This window comes from Furipterus horrens, unplaced genomic scaffold (genome assembly GCF_987537825.1).
Source record: "Furipterus horrens unplaced genomic scaffold, mFurHor1.1.pri manual_scaffold_17, whole genome shotgun sequence".
Taxonomy (NCBI): Eukaryota; Metazoa; Chordata; class Mammalia; order Chiroptera; family Furipteridae; genus Furipterus; species Furipterus horrens.
In genome coordinates, this window is record NW_028327187.1 from 110256564 (window position 1) to 110276157 (window position 19594).

General features: G+C 39.8%; 1 protein-coding gene across 3 annotated transcripts in view; it reads right to left on the reverse strand.

Annotated features, from left to right (window-relative positions):
* The window catches only part of NHS (NHS actin remodeling regulator), a 371143-nt gene that overhangs the window by 14962 nt on the left and 336587 nt on the right, over window positions 1-19594 (reverse strand). For 2 of the 3 annotated variants that reach the window (XM_090264506.1, XM_090264508.1), the window contains exon 4: window positions 39-101. The exons of the other annotated variant lie outside the window; for it this stretch is intronic. In XM_090264506.1, coding sequence (XP_090120632.1) covers window positions 39-101 — 63 coding nt within the window. The remainder of the gene's footprint in view (window positions 1-38; window positions 102-19594) is intronic. 3 annotated transcript variants of the gene reach the window in all.

The window sequence follows — 19594 nt, forward strand, 5'->3', positions numbered from 1 at the left end:
TGGAATAGGGTACAAGGGAATGTTCTCAGAACCAGTACCTTTCTACTCCATGGGGTCATGTGGCAACACTCAGTGGGGGAGGGCGAACGGGTGCTGTTAAACTATGAACATGAAATGTAATAAAAAGAAAAAATTAAAACATGCACACAACACACAGTATACCCTTGCCTATGATATTAATGAATGCATATAATGGGATAGTGCCTGCTTTCCTCCCTTTCTCCCTCTCTCCCTTCCTTCCTTTCTTCCTTCTTTCCTTCCTTCCTTCCTTCCTTCCTTCCTTCCTTCCTTCCTTCCTTCCTTCCTTCTTTCCTTCCTTCTTTCCATTCTTCCTTCCCTCCTTCATTTTTATTTTATGAGAAGTACCATAAACAGTGGTTAAGAGCCAGACAGAGTTCAAATTCTGGTTCTAACATATATTTGTTGTATAACCCGGGCAATCTCTCAACTTCTCTAAGGTCAGTTTCCTCATCTGTAGGACAGGGAAATAATAGTATTCAGGGCTGTTTTGAGGATTAAATGAGTAAATATCATAATAGACTTAGAAGAGTCCTGGCACATAATAAGCTCTATATGTTAGTGTCAGCTACTACTACCACTATTATTATTATCCTTTGTATCTATGAAATACCTGTGAAATTGTTTTTGCACATTGTAACTTTCTATCTTTTAGATCCAAGTCCCATTTACTAATTTGGGAAAGACTGAATTATTTTCTTTCCTTAGAGTAACTTTATTTTCCTATGAACTACCTGGAAGAAAATTTCCTGCATATAAACTCTTCCTCTGGACTGTTCAAAAATTATCTCCTCATCATATTCATAGACTGTGTTTGATGAACAGGGCCAGTTTTATGGGAATGTGACCCTTGCAGTCCCACAGGACCCTGCTCTGAGAAGGACTCTACACTTGGTTTAAAGGCATGACTGTCTTGGAATTCTTAGTTTTTGAGTAAGGGGCCCTGTATTTTCATTTTGCATTGGAAGTTGCAAATTATGTAGCCGGTCCTGTTTGTAGAATAATTTGGTTAACTAGAATCCCCTTTTCAGGATCTACTGAGGAAGACATTAAAATTCTTTTAAATTGTAAACCATGTCAGCATTCAATTCAGTTAAGCCTCTATTACAGCACTTTCCATGTAGCATTGCTGTAATGTAACATGTATTATCCCTGATATGTATTTTTCATTTATTAAGTTACAAATTCCAAGAGGTCAGGAGTCATGCTTCATTTTACTTTTAGTCTTCTATGATGTCAACAAAATGCCTCCTCATTGTAAGAGCTCTAACAAATTATTTGTAAACTTTATCAATACCAGTTCTGTGTTTTTTAACAGTGATGGGAAACCCAAATAAAGCAAAGGGCATGCTCAAGGTCTCAGGAGGAAGCATGCACCACAGAATCCAAAAGAACTTACCCTCTTAGAGAAAATAGGTGAAAACAAATAGAGTAAACCACAAACAACCCTTGGTCCCACTGGAGGCTCAGTGTTTACATATGCTGGTTCTAGTTATTGTTAAGCCTATGGCATACATGCATTTTGTGTAGCGGGAGGTGACACTCAAGTTTTAATACTATTCTAAGTTTCTAAATTTTAACTGACAGGGTTGCTCATTAATTTTTAAGCAGAGCAAATGCCATCTCCTTAAGCATAGTTAACTTTGATCTAGATCTTATTTAAGACAAATGATTTCATAGGGTCTATGGCTCCCTGACTAAAAGTGATCATTTTGATAGATATGGCATATGTGGCCTGAGTACAGACATTTAACCTGGTTCCCTCATAAGAATCAGTCACCGATAGCGATGTGCAGGTCTCAAGTAACACACTGGGTATAAAAAATAGGGAATAAATTCATAGAAATAGGAAAAAGGAAGCTTAAAACAAAGCCTACGTGGTACAGTAATTTATTTCCAAGAAACCAAAGGCTTTGTCTTACAAAATGATCTCAAAAAAATGAAACAGCAGGAAACTGCAGTGTAGAAAACATATTAATGATATTAATATACAAATTTTGGTAGTTTGTCTTAAGTCTCCTAAGTCAGCTCTCCTGTCGAGTATTTTTTTTCCAGGAATGTGAGATAAGGAGTAATTTATCTTTCATCTGTTTGAGAACTTCCCCCATCCCATTAAACGATCATGAGGAAACAACACCTGGAAATGACTAAGGAGAGCAAGTGCAGAGAAATAGAACTCAGACTGTTGTTCAGTTTGGGTCATCATCACTAAATCAAGGTCTCCATGGGTTACACTCCACAGAAGATTCCTTTTCAACTAATCCATCTCTCTACTATTTTGATAGTTGTTCCAACCTCCAGATTGTGAGGGCTGAAGTTATGTACTCTTGAGCTTGTGTGTGGAAGGATTATGTTTTTTTATTCTACCACCTAGACACAAGCACTTAAATCCTTGCAGATAGTCTGTCAATTTAGAGTATTTTGATTTATAATATTTAAATGGGCTATGGTTTTATTTTTGCCATGAATTAGCAACTACCTTGGTGTAGTGTTTTAAAGCATCATTTTTCCTGAGTGTTTGGCCAAAGGAAGTAAAATTGTTCTGATTAGTTCTGATTAGATTTTTATGTGGTGAAAGTAATAATCAGTTCATATAATTTTTTCTAAGTTATTTATGAAATAAAACTGCAAAAGAACTGCTACACCAGGTCATCTCTACATGGCTTAGCATGCTACTCCTTAATGGGTGCAGATGGAGAAGGTTAGGAAAGGCTGCATGATGATCAAACTTGTATGAACTGAATTATTCTTTAAAGGCTCTATTTAAATGAACTCTGTTGCTCATTCAGGGTAAGACTTGTAAGGGCAGGAACAATTTCTTGTTCATAACTGTATTCCTACCGTCTCAGTAGTGCTCAATAAATATTTGTTATACTGCTAGCACCCCCATGTTCCTGGCATAAGCAAACAAAAGATTATGTCTTAAGGAATAATATCAAATTATGTCCACATATAATTTTTCAGTACAACATCCAGCACAAAGTCAAAGGTAACAATGCAAGGAGGAGACAAGACAGCATGAGCAAAAGGTATCCCAAACAACAGTTTATAGAAGCAGATCCACAGGGCCTCCTGTTTTTGGAATTATCACTCCACGCAGGAGTAGCAAGTGAACAACCTTGGCTTCTCCAAAATAACTGTGTAGGAAGATTGTTAGACCACTCATTCATTCATTCATTCATGAGCATTATTTTTTTTGATGAGGGTAAAAATCAGCCCCAGTGGAGACAAATAGATTAACAATATTTTCCTCATGAGTATATGGATATTCACTGTATAAATCTTATGACTTTTCTGTTATTTTGAAATTGTTCATAATAAAATGTTGGAGAAAAATGAAAAATTTTTTTCTGCTTCCTTTCCCAGGCTCCCATTCTGAGCCTCCTACCACTGATTTTGAGAGCCCTCAGACTTTAAGTTGTACCATTTTAGAATCAACCACTACCAGTCATGCCCGTCTTGTCCCTAAAAAAAGATACTTCCTTGTTGCTTTCACCCCATTTGTGTCCCTGCTCGGGCCCATCAGTTATACCTTCAAACACTTTCCTAGCTTTCCATGGAGTCTGCTTTAACAAAAGCTAGAGTTATACTTGTGGGGGGTGTTCAGAACAAGAAATAACAGACATTATACTCAAAAGCAGTCAAAGACATTTCTTTAGCGAATAAAAAAAGAATATTTCCAAACCCCAATATTTCTTGTGGTGTGTATGTGAGAAAAATTCAGTTCTTCACTTTTGTGGCTATTTCTCCAAAGATCTCAAGGTTTTCCCCATCCTTTCTCTTACTGCAAAAAGAAAAAAAGAAATCATCCCTCCACATTTTACTTTCTTTTTCATTTTCTTTTATATGCTGATGGGGGCTTATTTTGCTTCAAAACTTTCCAAAAGACATCTGTTAAAATGTTGTGGGTATTTCAGTTGGAAATGTTTTGAAAAATTGGCTTTGGTTTGTGATCTAACCAATACCACATGGCATTTATAGGAGTTGACTTTCAGAGCTGGTTTATTACTATCATGCTGTCTTAAACATGAGAAACACTTACTAGAGAATGGATGTTGGGGTACATTTGAATACAGGAATAAAACCTTAGTTTGAAGATGGCTATTGCAAGGCACCCTGGGTTCTTAGTGAGGTGATCTGTGATATTATTCTCATTCTACTCTGGTGATTGCTTGTCCTTAGACCAAGTCCCCACATTTCTGTATACATTAGGACCTGTCTGTGAGATGAAGGGGAACTTTTTGCCTCATATTTTTCTTCACTGCAATGTTTATATGAGTTGTACATAAATGTGAAGTATTTTGATCCTACTGAAGTCTTAAAGGAGTCTGGCAATACCTTCTTCACTTATCACTTTTGCTGCTGCAATTACATAGCACTTTTATTCCTTTGAGATTTTCCCGAAGTTTCCTACTAACTGGCACTGTACTCTTACCTTCCAAACATGCTTTATAACATTATTTTAAACTCATACAGTGCTTCTCCTTTTCCTCAACTCCAATATTAACAAAGTGAGCAACTGTGGGGGAAAAAAATGATGAGGTAAATAAAAGTTTAGGGGACATCCTATCTATGCTTTCTATGTCACAAGTCTTTCTTCCTTTTCTTGGTTTATCCTGTCACAGCCAAGGCCTTCATGCTTCCCCAAAGGGCCTGAATACAGCAATTCCCAAGTGCTCAAACCCTTCATACTGCACTTCTACCCATCTGTGAGGCTAGAAAGAAGCCCACAGATGTACTCACATTAATGCGCTGAGAACTTCTAGTGATAAACCCAAAGGAATAAATCTCTGAAGCAGAATTCTGGACAATGGTTGTAGGCTAGGAGGGAACTATTTGGGGAACAGGTGCCTACTGGATTCTTCTTTTAACCATGTTATCTATTAATATCTATTTAAAACACTAAAGTGCATAACTATTCAGGACTGGGGGAAATGACCTTATCATTGATAAGTCTGCTTTTCCAAATCACACCTCTATTATTCTTCTCGATAGATATTGCCACCAAAACATCCTCAATTCTTTAGACAAATACTTTGCAAAAGAAAATATAAAGAATACCGTCTTAGTAGGGGATTTTAACACCCCATTGACATCAATTGATAGATCTTCCAGATAGAAAATAAACAAGAATGGCCTTAAATGACACACTAGATCAAATGGATTTAGTTGATATCTTCAGAGCATTTCACTTCCAAACAGCAGAATATACATTTTTTCAAGTGCACATGAAACATTTTCTAGGATAGACCATGTGTTAGGGCACAAAACAAGTTTCAATAAATTTAAGAGGACAGAAACCATACCAAACATCTTCTCTGACCACAAAGGTATAGTCAGAGAAAAAAAATGAAAAACACACAAAGACGTGGAGACTAAATAACAAACTACTAAACAATCAATGGGTTAACAATCAAATCAAGGAAGAAATCAAAAGATACCTTAAAACAAATGAAAATGACAATACAACAACTCAAAATCTATGGGACACAGCAAAAGCAGTCCTAAAAGGGAAATTCATAGCATTACAGTCCTATCTCAAGAAACAAGAAGACTTCCGGCCAAGATGAAGGTGTAGACAGACATTCTGCGTCTCTCTCCACAACTAAGAAGGAATACAACTACCTCAAAACTAGAAACAACCAGAAGTTCCAGAAAATAGAGCTGCATGGGAGTCCAACAAAGATATAAAGAAGAAATACTCATCCAGACAGGTAGGAGGGGCGGAGCTGGGGCAGAGAGGACTCGGTGTGGTAGTGGCAACAGCGGCAACAGCAGCAGGCCGGCAGAAAGCGCAGTTACACATTTTAAAATGTCAGGAGGGACACCTGGGGAGCGTTCCCAGCCCCTCACCGAACTGCGCAGCTCACTGTCCCAGCACCAGAGAAGGTTGGGCCTCATTGCTTTTGACTGTGCAAACCAGTGGGGGTTGGGACGGAGGCAGAGACTACTGGTTTCTCAGCAGAGTCCGCTTGTTTAGAGGGCCCCCAGAGACCTGGAGCATCCGCAGACCCACCCACTCTGGGAACGACAGCCACGGCAGCAGCTGGAGGGGTGCCGGTCTGGTGCAGAAGTGGGAGAAGTGCCTGGGGAAGGGGCGAGTGCTGGGCAAGCGGCATTGTTCCCTCTTAGACCCTCCCCCGCATATAGCGCCACAATGTGATGACAGAGATCACCCATTACTGATGAATACCTAAGGCTCTGTCCCTTACAATGTAGTAGGAGCAACAGCTCTCCCTGGGACACGGAAGCAAACAAACACAGGAGACTTCCAGCCAAGATGGAGGAACATGCTCCATTTCCCTCCACAACTAAGAAGGAATACAACTACCACAAAACCAGAAATAAGCTGAAGTTCCAGAAAATAAATGGAAGTCCAACATATGAAGTTATAAAGAAGTGGTACTCGTCCAGACAGGTAGGAGGGGCGAAGTCGGGGAGGAGAGTTCGAGCTGTTCTGTCCGCGGCAGCAGCAGCGATGGAGGCAGGACAGCAGTAAGCACAGACACCCATATTTAGGTGGAGGTCAGAAGCACCTGAGAAGCACCCCTGGCTGCAGACCAGACACGTCAGCTTGCGATTCCAATGCTGGAGAAGGCAGACCTCCATTGCCTTGGACTGTGAGGCCCAGAGGGGGTGGGAACAGAGGAGGAGGCTCCCGGTCTCTCAGCGGAGAGTGAATGGCAGGAAACCATCTTGGACCCCCATCCCCGCAGAAAACACCACAGCGTGGTGAGACGGGTCGCCTGGCTGTGATGAGTGCATGGGGCTCTGCCCCCTATAGCATAGGAGGTGTGACAGCCCTGCCCAGGAAGCAAAGGTAAACACAAAATGATCAGGATGGCACAGATCATGATAGAGGTCCCGGTGACACAGTTGACCATACAACAAATATCTAATGTAAGGAAGCAGCAGATAGGAAATCTTTCTGAGGCTCAGTTCAGAGCTTTGCTTATAAAAATACTTACAGACCTAACAGCAGATCTTAAACAAGATGGGGAAGGAATGAAGGCTAGTCCTGCTGAAATAAACAAAAACACATATGAAACTAGTGGTGAGGGAAGGAAAACCAGGGATCAAATCAACAAATCGGAACATAGGAAAGGAACAAACAGTCAACCAGTGGAGGAAGAGGAAATGAGAAGTGAGGAAAATGAGGAGAGGCTCAGAAACCTATGGGACAGCTAGAAGCGGGCCAACATCTGAATCATAGGGTTGCCAGAAGGTGAAGAAGAAGAACCAGAAATTGAAAAATTATGTGAAAAGGTAATGAAGCAGAATGTCCCAAACTTGGGGAAGGAAACAGACTTACAGGTCCAGGAAGCACAGAGAGTTCCAAATAAACTGGACCCAGTGAGAACCACACCAAGACACATTATTATCAAAATGTCAAAAATTAAGGATAAAGAAAGAATCTTAAAAGCAGCAAGAGAGAATAAGAGAATTACATACAAAGGGGTCCCAATAAGATTGTCAGCTGATTTCTCAAAAGAAACTCTGCAGGCAAGAAGGGACTGGCAAGAAATATTCAAAGTAACGAAAAGCAAAAACCTACAACCACGATTACTGTATCCAGCAAAGCTGTCATTCAGAATAGAAGGGCAGAGAAAGTGCTTCCAGGACAAAGTAAAACTGAAGGAGTTCATCAGATCCAAACCACTGTTATACGAAATGTTAAAGGGACTTGTTTAGGAGAAGGAGGATCAAAACTATGAACATTAAAATGAAAATTGTATCACAACAACCAACAAGAGAAGCTAGGGAATTGAAACAAAGGTAGACTAAGTAAGCAACGAGAGTGGGAAAAGAATTATAGGTATGGGGAACATTTTGGGGGGAGGTCAGTGGGGAGGGAAGGGGGGAAAGGGAGGGAGATGTAACAGGAATTAAGAAGCATAGTAGGAGGGAGTGGAGTAGACAGGAAGATGTTGAGAAGAACTATATGCACAACCAATGCACATGGACTAAGGGGGGGGACAACTGGAGGGACGGGGGTCACTGGGTGGAGGGGAACAAAGGGAAAAGAAATTGGGACAACTGTAATAGCATAAACAATAAAGCATATTTAAAAAAAAACAAGAAAAATCTCAAATAAGCAATCTAACATTACAATTAAAGGAAGTAGAAAAAGAACAACAAACAAAGCCCCAAGTGAGTAGAAGAAATAAAATAATAAGGATCAGAGCAGAAATAAACAAAATAGAGTCTATAAAACAATGTGAAAGATCAATGAAACCAAGAGCTGGTTCTTTGGAAAGATAAATAAAATTGACAAACCTTTAGCCAGAATCATCAAGAAAAAAAGAAAGAGGCCCAGGATAAATAAAATCAGAAATGAAATAGGAGAAGTAACAACTGACACCACAGAAATATGAAGGATTATGAAGTGTTATTGTGAACAACTATATGCCAACAAACTGGACAATCTGGAAGAATGGATAAATTCCTAGAAACATATAATCTCCCAAAACTGAATCAAGAACAGATCAATTACAACTAATGAAATTGAAGCACTAATCAAAAAACTTCCAACAAACAAAAGTCCTGAACTGGATGACGTCAAAGATGAATTTTACCAAACATTCAAAGAAGAAGTAACATCTATCTTTCTCAATCTATTCCAGGAGGGAAGACTCCCAAGCTTATTTTATGAGACCACCTAAAGATACTAAGAAGAAAATTATGGGCCAATATCCCTGATGAACATAAAATATTATGTTAAAATATTAGCAAACCAAACCTAGCATTACATTAAAAGATTATAAACCATCATCAAATGGGATTTATTCCAGGGATGCAAGGTTGGTACAATATCTGCAAATCAATTAATGTGATATATCACATAAACAAAATGACAGATAAAAATCTTAAGATCATATCAATATATGCAGAAAAAACTTTAGACAAACTCCAGCACCCGTTTATGATAAAAACTCTCAGCAAAATGGGAATAGGGGAAACATATCTCAACATAATAAAGGCCATATATGACACACCCACAACTAACATCATGCACAATGGGGAAAAACTAAACTCATTTCCCTTTAGATCAGGAACAAGACAGGGATGTCCACTTTCACCTCTCTTATTCTTAGTACTGGAAGATCTAACCACAACAATTAGACAAGAAGAAGAAATAGAAGGCATCCAAATTGGAAAGGAAGAAGTAGAACTGTCATTATTAATGGATTACATAATACTGCATATAGAGAACCCTAAGGATTCCATTAAAAAAAATAATAATAACCCTACTAGAACTGATAAATGAATTCAGTAAAGTAGTAGGATACAATGTAAATCTCCAGAAATCAGTTGCATTTTTATACACCAATAATGAACAGAAAGGGAAACTAAGAGAACAATCCCATTCCAATTGCATCAAAAAATAAAACAAAATAACCCTGCTGGTGTGGCTCAGTGCATTGAGTGGTGGCCTGTGAACCAAAGGGTTGCTTGTTCAATTCCCAGCTAGGGCACATGCCTGGGTTATGGGCCAGATCCTCATCTGGAGGCCTGAGAAAGGTAACCACATATTGGTGTTTCTCTCCCTTTCTTTCTTCCTCCCTTCCCCTCTCTCTAAAAATAAATAAATAAAATCTTTAAAAAATAAGATAAATTACCTAGGAATAAAGTTAACCAAAGAGGTAAAAAACACACACTTAGAAAATTATAAGACACTGAAGAAAAAAATTGAAGGTGATATGAATAAATGGAAGCATATACCATGCTCAGGGCCCTGGCTGGTTTAGCTCAGTGGATTGAGCGTTGGCCTGCGAGCTAAGTGTCGCTGGTTCGATCTTCCAGTCAGGGCACATCAGAGAAGGAAAACTCTGACTCCAAAAAACCTCCGCTGCCTTGTGGCATACCTCTTCAGGGGAAAGGCTAAGGGAGTAAACCCCGACAGAAAATCCAGAGCCGGAGTCCCTAAGGCGGTTTGACGTTGTAGTCAACACCGGCAACTCCTGCGGCGCACCTGAAGCCAAGCTATATTGACTCCGTCTTTCCCTTGGACCCTTCAGCTGCGAAGAGAGGGGGGGTCTGCTGCATGGGCAACAGCAGACCCTCCATATTACCCTGCCCAGGCTCTGTAGCTTCAGCGTCATCGCACTTGATTCAACACGGGAGGAGACAGATACCATGTCACTCCCGAGTCGGACTGCACAACCATTTTCGGCGGTGCAGATAGACTCTTAAGAAGCTACACCATCGTCTCTCGAGACGGACGGCTGCCGACGACGATACCATGCTCATGAATAGAAATAATTAACATTGTTAAAATATACATACTACCCAAAGCAAACTATAGATTCAACACAATTCCTATCAAAATACCAATGATGTATTTCAGAGAACTAGAACAAATAATCCAAAAATTTATATAAAGTCATAAAAGACCCTGAAAAGCCACAGCAATCTTGAGAAAGAATAATAAAGTTTGAGGTATCATGCAACCTGATATCAAATTATACTACAAGGTGATAGTAATCAAAACAACATGATGCTGGCATAAAAACAGGCATGGAGAACAACACAACAGAATAGAGAACCCAGAAATAAACTCACACCTATATGGTCAATTAATATTTGACAAAGGAAGCAAGAACATAAAATGGGGTAAACGCTGTCTATTCAATAGTGTTGTGAAAATTGGACAGAAAAGGTGCAAAAACTAAAAATAAAACTAGACCACTTTCTTACGCCATGCACAAGAATAAACTAAAAATGGATTAAAGCCTTAAATATAAGACTCAATACCATAAGAATTCTTAGAGAAAATACTTCTCTTAGTAATATTTTTTCTCAGGCAAGGGAAACAAAAGAAAAATTAAAGAAATGGGACTACATCAAACTAAAAGCATTTTGCATATCAAAGTGAACCATCAACAAAATAAAAAGACAACCCACTGAATGGGAGAACATATTAGCCAATTGTACATCTAACAAGGGGTTAATATCCTAAATTTATAAAGAACTCATACAACTCAAGACCAAAAAAGCAAAGAATCCAATTTAAAAATGGGAATTCTCCAAATAGACACTTCTCCAAAGAGAACATACGACATATAAAAAGAGGCTCAATGTCACTAATCAGAGAGATGCAGCTTAAAAGTAGAATGACATATCACCTTACACCTGTCAGAAAAGGCTATCATCAACAGATCAATGAACAACAGGTGTTGGAGAGGATGTAGAGAAAAGGGAACCCTTGTGCTTGTTGGTGGGAATGCAGACTAGTACAGCCACCGTGGAAAGCAGTATGGAATGTCCTCAAAAAACTACAAATGGAACTGTTTTATGACCCAGAAATTCCATCTCTGTGTATTATATCTGAAGAAACGCAAAACAGTAATTCAAAAGAATATATGTAACCCTATGTTCACCGCAGCATTATTTACAATAGCCAAGATACAGAATCAACCCAAGTGCCCAACAATAGATGAGTGGATAAAACAAGCTGTGGTACATTTATACAATGGAATATTACTTGACCATAAAGAAGAACGAGAGAGGGGAAGATGGCGGAGGAGTGAGGAGAGGCTGCGGTTTCAGGCTCCCGAGACCCATCTGCAGTTTGGGCTAATTGCAGACAGAACATCTCAGTGAGCAGCTGGACACTGGCAGGAGTCGAGCCAAGGCACTGCTGGATTAGAGAAAATCCATCTGGGGACAACCTGTTTAGTGAGGATAGCGGAGGAAAAGGGGACGAAACAGGATTCCTGACTGGGGCGGCTGCCCGAGCTGCGGTGGGAAGTACACAAAGGCTTTTTGGCGACCACAGGCTTCCCCAGAGGGGAGTCAGGAGGAGAGCGGATCTCTGCCCGCTGGCAGAGACGGGACTCGACCAAGTGGCATTGGCGCTGAAGGACAGGAGAGAGCGTGCTGCCGGGCAAGTGAGAACATAATTCTCCTTTATATTTTTCTCTAGTGGATGGTGGAGAGGGAAGGAAAGTTTGGGGGTGGTAGGCCATTCCTGAGGAGCGCAGGCGCAGTGGTGCGCTCATCCACCCCCCAACCCTCCCCTTGGGTCGCGGGGGCGCGCATAGGGAAGTGCTCTCACTCACTGGCCCAGGTGCGCGGGCCGTGAGTCCAGGCGTCCCTTGGACACTCCCCAACAGACATAAGATCAGTGCCCCTACGGGCACAGGGAGGGCCCACTGAACAGGCAGAGGACCGTTCGCAGATACCCCTAGACAGCTCCCGCGGGCGCCGGGCCCCAGGCCGGAAAGCAGACCACTAGCTCGGGTTCTGTTCCTGCTGGCCCAGACGGGTGAGGGAAGGCGGGCGGCTGCAGCACGGGAACAGCGGGCGGCAGCGACTCACAGACGCTCACTTCCACTGAGCACAAGTGTCCCCGGCCCTGCCCTAAGAGGCGAGAGACCAACTCCTGGAGCTCGGCTCAGCTGGACTAAGGGCACAGGCACACCAGTGCGAAAACACCTCAGCCCAGGGACACTAGGCGCCAATCGTGGGGGAAGTTCTCGGGCCGCTCGCACGCCTGCAGGGACGCGCGCAGGGACACCTAGGCGCGAATGCGGAACCACCTGGGCCTGGCAACAATAGGCGCCAATTGTGGGGCAAGCTCTCAGCTGCCCCGCCCACACAGGGGCTCGCGCGCAAGGACACCTCAACTGGCTCCGGCGGGCAGCAAGGGAGCGTGCCGTGCCGGCAACCGTGGGCGCGCACCATTGCGGCAACCGTGGGCGCACACCAGTCCTGCAAGAAACAAGAACCTCTGAACCGCCACACTAAACCAGCTGTGGACGCAGAAAAAGAAGGCGACACACCAAGGCTAAAACGGACATCTCCACAAAAGAATTCGAGATAAAGTGGATAGAGTGACGCTCAATCAACAAGCCAGAAGGAATATCCTAACAAAAAAATCTGAAATATAACCAGACAGCGTAAACAAACGATATAAAAGGTACCCCAAGAACATCAGGCTCAGGAGATCAAAGAGACTGCACCACTGAAACCCCCAGATCTACCATAAAAAATCTCATACCACAAAGGTGGGAAGGCAAAGCGGACAAATCCAAATAACAAAAACAAACAAGAAGAATCCAACATGGTAAGATGCAGAAACAACCTCTCAATGAAAAGAAAAGAGGAATCCCCAGAAAGAGAGGTAGATGGAATAGACACAGCCCAAATGTCAGACATGGAATTCAAAACTATGGTGGTGAAGAAGCTCAATATACCCGACAACCTCAAAAACAACTACGACAACCTCCAAGAAAGTTACCAACAGCTCCAAGAAAATTACAGGGAACTTGCAGAGAACTACACCAGCATCAAAAAAGACAGAGAAACTATCAACAAGAACCAGGAAGAAATGAAGAATGCAATCTCTGAACTGAAAAACACAGTAGAATCAGTCAAAAGCAGACTAAACGAAGCAGAGGATCGGATTAGTGAGTTAGAGGATAATGTAGGTAATAATTCTCAAATGATACAGCAAAATGAAAAAAGATTGAAAAAATATGAACAAGATGTAAGGGAATTACAGGATAGCATTAAAAAAATAATATCAGGATCATAGGAATAAGAGAGGGAGAAGAAAAGGAGCATGGAATTGAAAAACTGATAGGAGAAATAGTGACAGAAAATTTTCCGAACCTGATGAGAGAAAAAGTTATGCAAGTCCAAGAAGCACTGAGAGTTCCAATAAAGAGGAACCCTCAAAAACCCACTCCAAGGCACATCATAGTTAAAATGGCGACATTCCAAGACAAAGAGAGAATCCTAAAAGCAGCAAGAGAAAAACAGCAAATAACTTACAAGGGAGCTCCAATAAGGCTATCGACCGATTTCTCAACAGAAACATTACAAGCCAGAAGGGAATGCTCAAAAATATTTCAAGCAATGAAAAACAAAGGCCTACAACCAAGATTACTCTACCCAGCAAGGCTCTCATTCAAAATAGAAGGTGAAACAAGGAGTTTCTCAGACAAAGGAAGACTAAAAGAATACATCTCCACAAAACCGGCATTGCAAGAGATGCTAAAGGGAATATTCTAAGAAAAAGGAAGAGAAAACACAAAAAAAAGAGTAGAGGAACAGAAATACAAAAGGGAAATGAATAAATACATGTCAATAAGAACCTTAAATGTAGATGGATTAAATGCTCCAATTAAAAGACATAGGGTAACGGAATGGGTAAGAAAACAGGACCCACATATTTGCTGTCTACAAGAAACACACCTCAAAACTAAACAAAAGATTTACACAGACTGAAAGTAAAGGGATATAAAAAAATATTCCAAGCAAATGGACCAGAAAAAAAAGCTGGGGTAGCAGTCCTCATATGAAACAAAATGGATTTCAAAGCAAGGGCAATAAAAAGAGACAAAGAAGGACATTTCATAATACTTAAAGGAACGATTCATCAAGAAGATACAACACTGATAAACATATATGCACCCAACATAGGAGCACCCAAATACATAAAGCAAATACTAGAAGACCACAAGAAGGATATTAACAACAACACACTCATAGTAGGGGACTTCAACACTCCAGTATCAACAATAGACAGATCATCCAAGCAAAGAAACACCAAGGATATACAGGCATTGAACAACACACTAAACCACATGGACTTAACTGATATATATATAGAACTTTTCACCCCAAAGAAGCAAAATATACATTCTTTTCAAAGGCACATGGGAAAGTTTCAAAGATAGACCACATAATAGGACACAAAACAAGCCTCAACAAATTCAAGAAAATTGAAATGATATCAAGCATCTTTTCAGACCACAATGCCTTGAAACTAAAAATCAACCTCAGGGAAAAAAATCAAAGACACCCAAACTCATGGAGAATGAATAACACGCTCTTAAATAACGAATGGGTTAACAATGACATCAAAGAGGAAATCAAGAAATTTCTAGAAACTAATGACAATGAACACACAACAGCCCAAAACCTATGGGACACAGCAAAAGCAGTCCTAAGAGGGAAGTTCATAGCAATACAGGCATATCTGAAAAGGCTAGAAGAATCTCAGATAAAAAACCTAACCGTAAAGCTACAAGAACTAGAACAGCAACAACAAACAAAGCCTAGGGCAAAGAGAAGAAAGGAAATCATCAAGATCAAAGCAGAATTAAACGACATAGAAACTAAACGAACAATCCAAAAAATCAACAAAACTAGGAGCTGGTTCTTTGAAAAAATAAACAAAATCAACAAGCCTCTAGCCAGGCTCATTAAGAAAAAAAAGAGAGAAGACCCAAATAAACAAAATCAGAAATGAAAGAGGAGAAATCACGACTGATACCTCAGAAATACAAACAATTATAAGAAATTACTACAAACAACTGTATGGCAAGAAATTTGACAACCTAGTAGAAATGGACAGATTTCTAGAAACATATAACCTTCCAAAACTGAATCAAGAAGAAATAGAAAGTCTCAACAGACCAATAACAAAGAAGGAAATTGAAACAGTAATCAAAAATCTCCCTGCACACAAAAGCCCTGGACCAGATGGCTTCACAGGAGAATTTTACAAAACATTTAGGGAAGAACTAACTCCTTCCCTCCTCATACTATTCCAAAAAATCCAAGAAGAGGGAAAAATCCCAAACTCTTTCTATGAAGCCAGTATTACCCTAATTCCAAAACCAGGTCAAGACACAACAAAGAAAGAAAACTACAGGCCAATATCACTGATGAACATAGATGCTAAAATCCTCAATAAAATTTTGGCAAACAGGATCCAACAATACATCAAAAAGATCATACACCACAATCAAGTGGGATTCATCCCAGGGATGCAAGGATGGTATAATATTCGCAAATCAATAAATATAATACATCACCTAAACAAAATGAAAGACAAAAATCACATGATCATATCTATAGATGCAGAAAAAGCATTTGATAAAGTACAACACCCATTTATGTTAAAAACACTCAGCAAAATGGGAATAGAGGGAGCATACCTTAACATCATTAAGGCTATATATGAGAAGCCTGAAGCCAACATCATACTCAATGGACAAAAACTGAAAGCATTCCCCCTGAAATCAGGAACTAGACAAGGCTGTCCACTCTCCCCACTTCTATTCAACATAGTGTTGGAAGTCCTAGCCACAGCAATCAGACAAGACAAAGAAATAAAAGGCATCCAAATTGGGAAAGAAGAAGTAAAACTATCACTATTTGCAGACGACATGATAGTATACCTAGAAAACCCTATAAACTCCACTAAAAGACTACTTGATATAATAAGTGAATTTGGCAAAATAGCAGGGTACAAAATAAATATACAGAAATCTAAGGCATTTCTGTACACCAACAATAAAATCTCAGAGACAGAAGCAAAAAAGAAAATACCATTTACTATAGCAACAAGAAAAATAAAGTACCTAGGAATAAACTTAACCAAAGAGATAAAAGACCTGTACACTGAAAATTATGCAACATTGAAGAAAGAAATTAAGGAAGATACAAATAAATGGAGGCAAATACCATGTTCTTGGATAGGAAGAATCAACATCATCAAAATGGCCATACTACCCAAAGCAATTTACAAATTCAATGCAATCCCTATTAAAATACCAATGACATATTTCACTGACCTAGAACAAATCCTCCAAAAATTTATATGGAACCAAAAAAGACCCCGAATAGCAAAAGCAATCTTGAAACAGAAGAACACAGCAGGAGGAATCACGATACCAGACATCAAACAATACCACAAAGCCACTGTGATCAAAACAGTCTGGTACTGGCATAAGAATAGACATACAGATCAGTGGAACAGAATTGAAAGCCCAGAAATAAACCTAGGCCTCTATGGTCAACTAATCTTTGATAAAGGAGGAAGGAACATAAAATGGAGTGAGAAGAGCCTCTTTAACAAATGGTGCTGGGAGAACTGGACAGGGATGTGCAAAAAAATGAAACTAGACCACCAACTTACACCACACATGAGAGTAAACTCAAGATGGATTAAAGACTTAAATGTAAGCCATGATACCATAAAAGTCCTAGAGGAAAACATAGGCAGGAAAATTTCAGATATCACACGTAACAATATCTTCATGGATACATCTCCTAAGGCAAGAGAAATAAAGGAAAAAATAAACAAATGGGATTACATCAAAATAAAGTTTCTGCTCATCAAAAGAAAACATCAGCAAGATGAAAAGGAAACCAACCATATGGGAAAACATATTTGCCAATGATATCACAGACAGGGGACTGATCTCCAAAATATATAAAGAGCTTATACGACTCAACATCAAGAAAACAAACAACCCAATTAAAAAATGGGCAAAGGACCTGAACAAACACTTCTCCGAAGAGGACATACAGAAGGTCCATAGGCACATGAAAAAATGCTCAACATCATTGGCCATCAGAGAGATGCAAGTAAAAACCACAATGAGATACCACCTTACACCTGTCACAATGGCCATCATCAACAAATCAACAAACTAGTGCTGGCGAGGATGTGGAGAAACGGGAACCCTACTGCACTGTTGGTGGGAATGCGGACTGGTGCAGCCACTATGGAAAACAGTATGGAATTTCCTAAAAAAACTAAAAATGGAACTGCCATTTGAACCAGCGATTCCACTACTAGGATTATACCCGAAAAATCCTAAAACCCTAATTCAAAAGAATTTATGCACCCCTATGTTCATAACAGCCCTCTTTACAATAGCTAAGTGCTAGAAACAGCCTAAGTGCCCATCTGTAGATGAGTGGATCAAAAAACTGTGGTACATCTACACAATGGAATACTATGCAGCAGAAAGAAAGAAGGAACGCCTGTCATTTGCGACATGGATGGAACTAGAGAGAATTATGCTTAGTGAAATAAGCCAGGCAAAGAAAGGAAAATACCATATGATATCACCCAATACAGGAAACTAAAGAGCAACACAAACAAACGAACTAAATAGGCAAAGACTAGAATAGTAATCAGTAGGGGGGAGAGGGGAGGGAGAGAAGGGGGATAAGTAAGGGAAGGGTCAGGTCAAGGAACGTATATGAATGACTCATGGATATGGACAACGGGGAGGGATATGATTGTGGGAGAAGTGGTGGGCTGGGTGGGGGGGAGCAATGGGAAAAAAATGGGACAACTGTAATTGAATAACCAAAAAATAAAATTAAAAAAAAAAAAAAGAAGAATGAAATCTTACCACTTGTGACAGCACAGATGGACCTAGAGGGTAGTATACTAAGTGAAATAAGTCAGTCAGAGAAAGACAAATACCATATGATTTCACTTAAATGTAGAATGTAAAGAACAAAATAAATGAATAAACAAAACAGAAACAGACTCATAGATACAGACAATAGACTGATGGTTGTCAGAGGAGAGGGGTGTCGGGGGGCTGGATGAAAAAGATGAAGGGATTGAGAAGTACAGATTGGTAGTTACAAAACAGTCATGTCAATGTGACCATAGAATGGGAAATGTGGTCGACAGTGTTGTGTAATGCCAGTTGGATGCCGGAGGTGTTGGGGGGGACACTTTGTGGGGTGTATAATTGTGTAGCCAATATGCTGTACACCTGAAACTAATACAAAATAATGTTGAATGTAATCTAAAATTCAAAAAAATTTAAAAAAAAGAAAATATACAAAAGGCCAATAAGCATATGTGAAGGCAATCAACATCACTTTTTAATTGGGAAAATTCAAATAAAAACCACAATGAGGTACTACTATATACTGAAGGGGCCAAAATTTAAAAGATTAATAATAGCAAGTATTGGCAAAGATGAAGAGCAGCTTGAACTCTCAAGTTGCTCAGGGGAGTGTAAAATGGTGTAGCCATTTCAGAGACTTGCAATAGCTAATAACCTTAAACATATGTCTATCCTTTAATTCCGTTTTAGGTATATAGAGGTTTAAAAATGAGTATATCCACGAAAAGTCTTGCACAAAAATATTTATAGCAGCTTTAGTCATAAAAGCCCCTACCAAAAAGAACCCCACAACTAGAAACAACTTGAATATCTATGAACAGCAAAACGGATAAACAAACTCCGAAGTACTGTATTCATACAATAGAATACTACACAGTAATTAAAAAGAACATGATTGATACATGCAACATCCACCTCAAAAAATGTATGTGGAGTTAAAGAAGCCAGACATAAAAGCGTATGTGCTCCTTCACTTTACAATCCCATCCTGTAATAGGCTGATACATGTTTTGGGTATAAGATCGACTCCTAGTAAACAGAGCTTGAATGGCAATGGCAATGGTGCTGTTTTCATCAAAGAGGCTTTCTGAAACGCAGTGTATAATTGCAAAGAATATTTCTCTGCTTTTGATCTCAGCTGGAACTAAACAAAGATTCTTAGGGTGATGGAATGTAAAATGATTTTATTGTATTTTAAAGTTCAGGAACACTTTGTTTAATGGGGCTCTATTAATGAAACAATTTAAATGTGTGGAGCATAACAAAATTGTATTTTGAATCATGTGTGGAAAGTAGTTCCTGCATGAATGGAAGAGGGCTCTAGGGAGGCCGGGGGAATACTTCCTGCACCACTCAGTCATTTATTCACAGGAATTGCTCTGGATTGTGAAGAACAA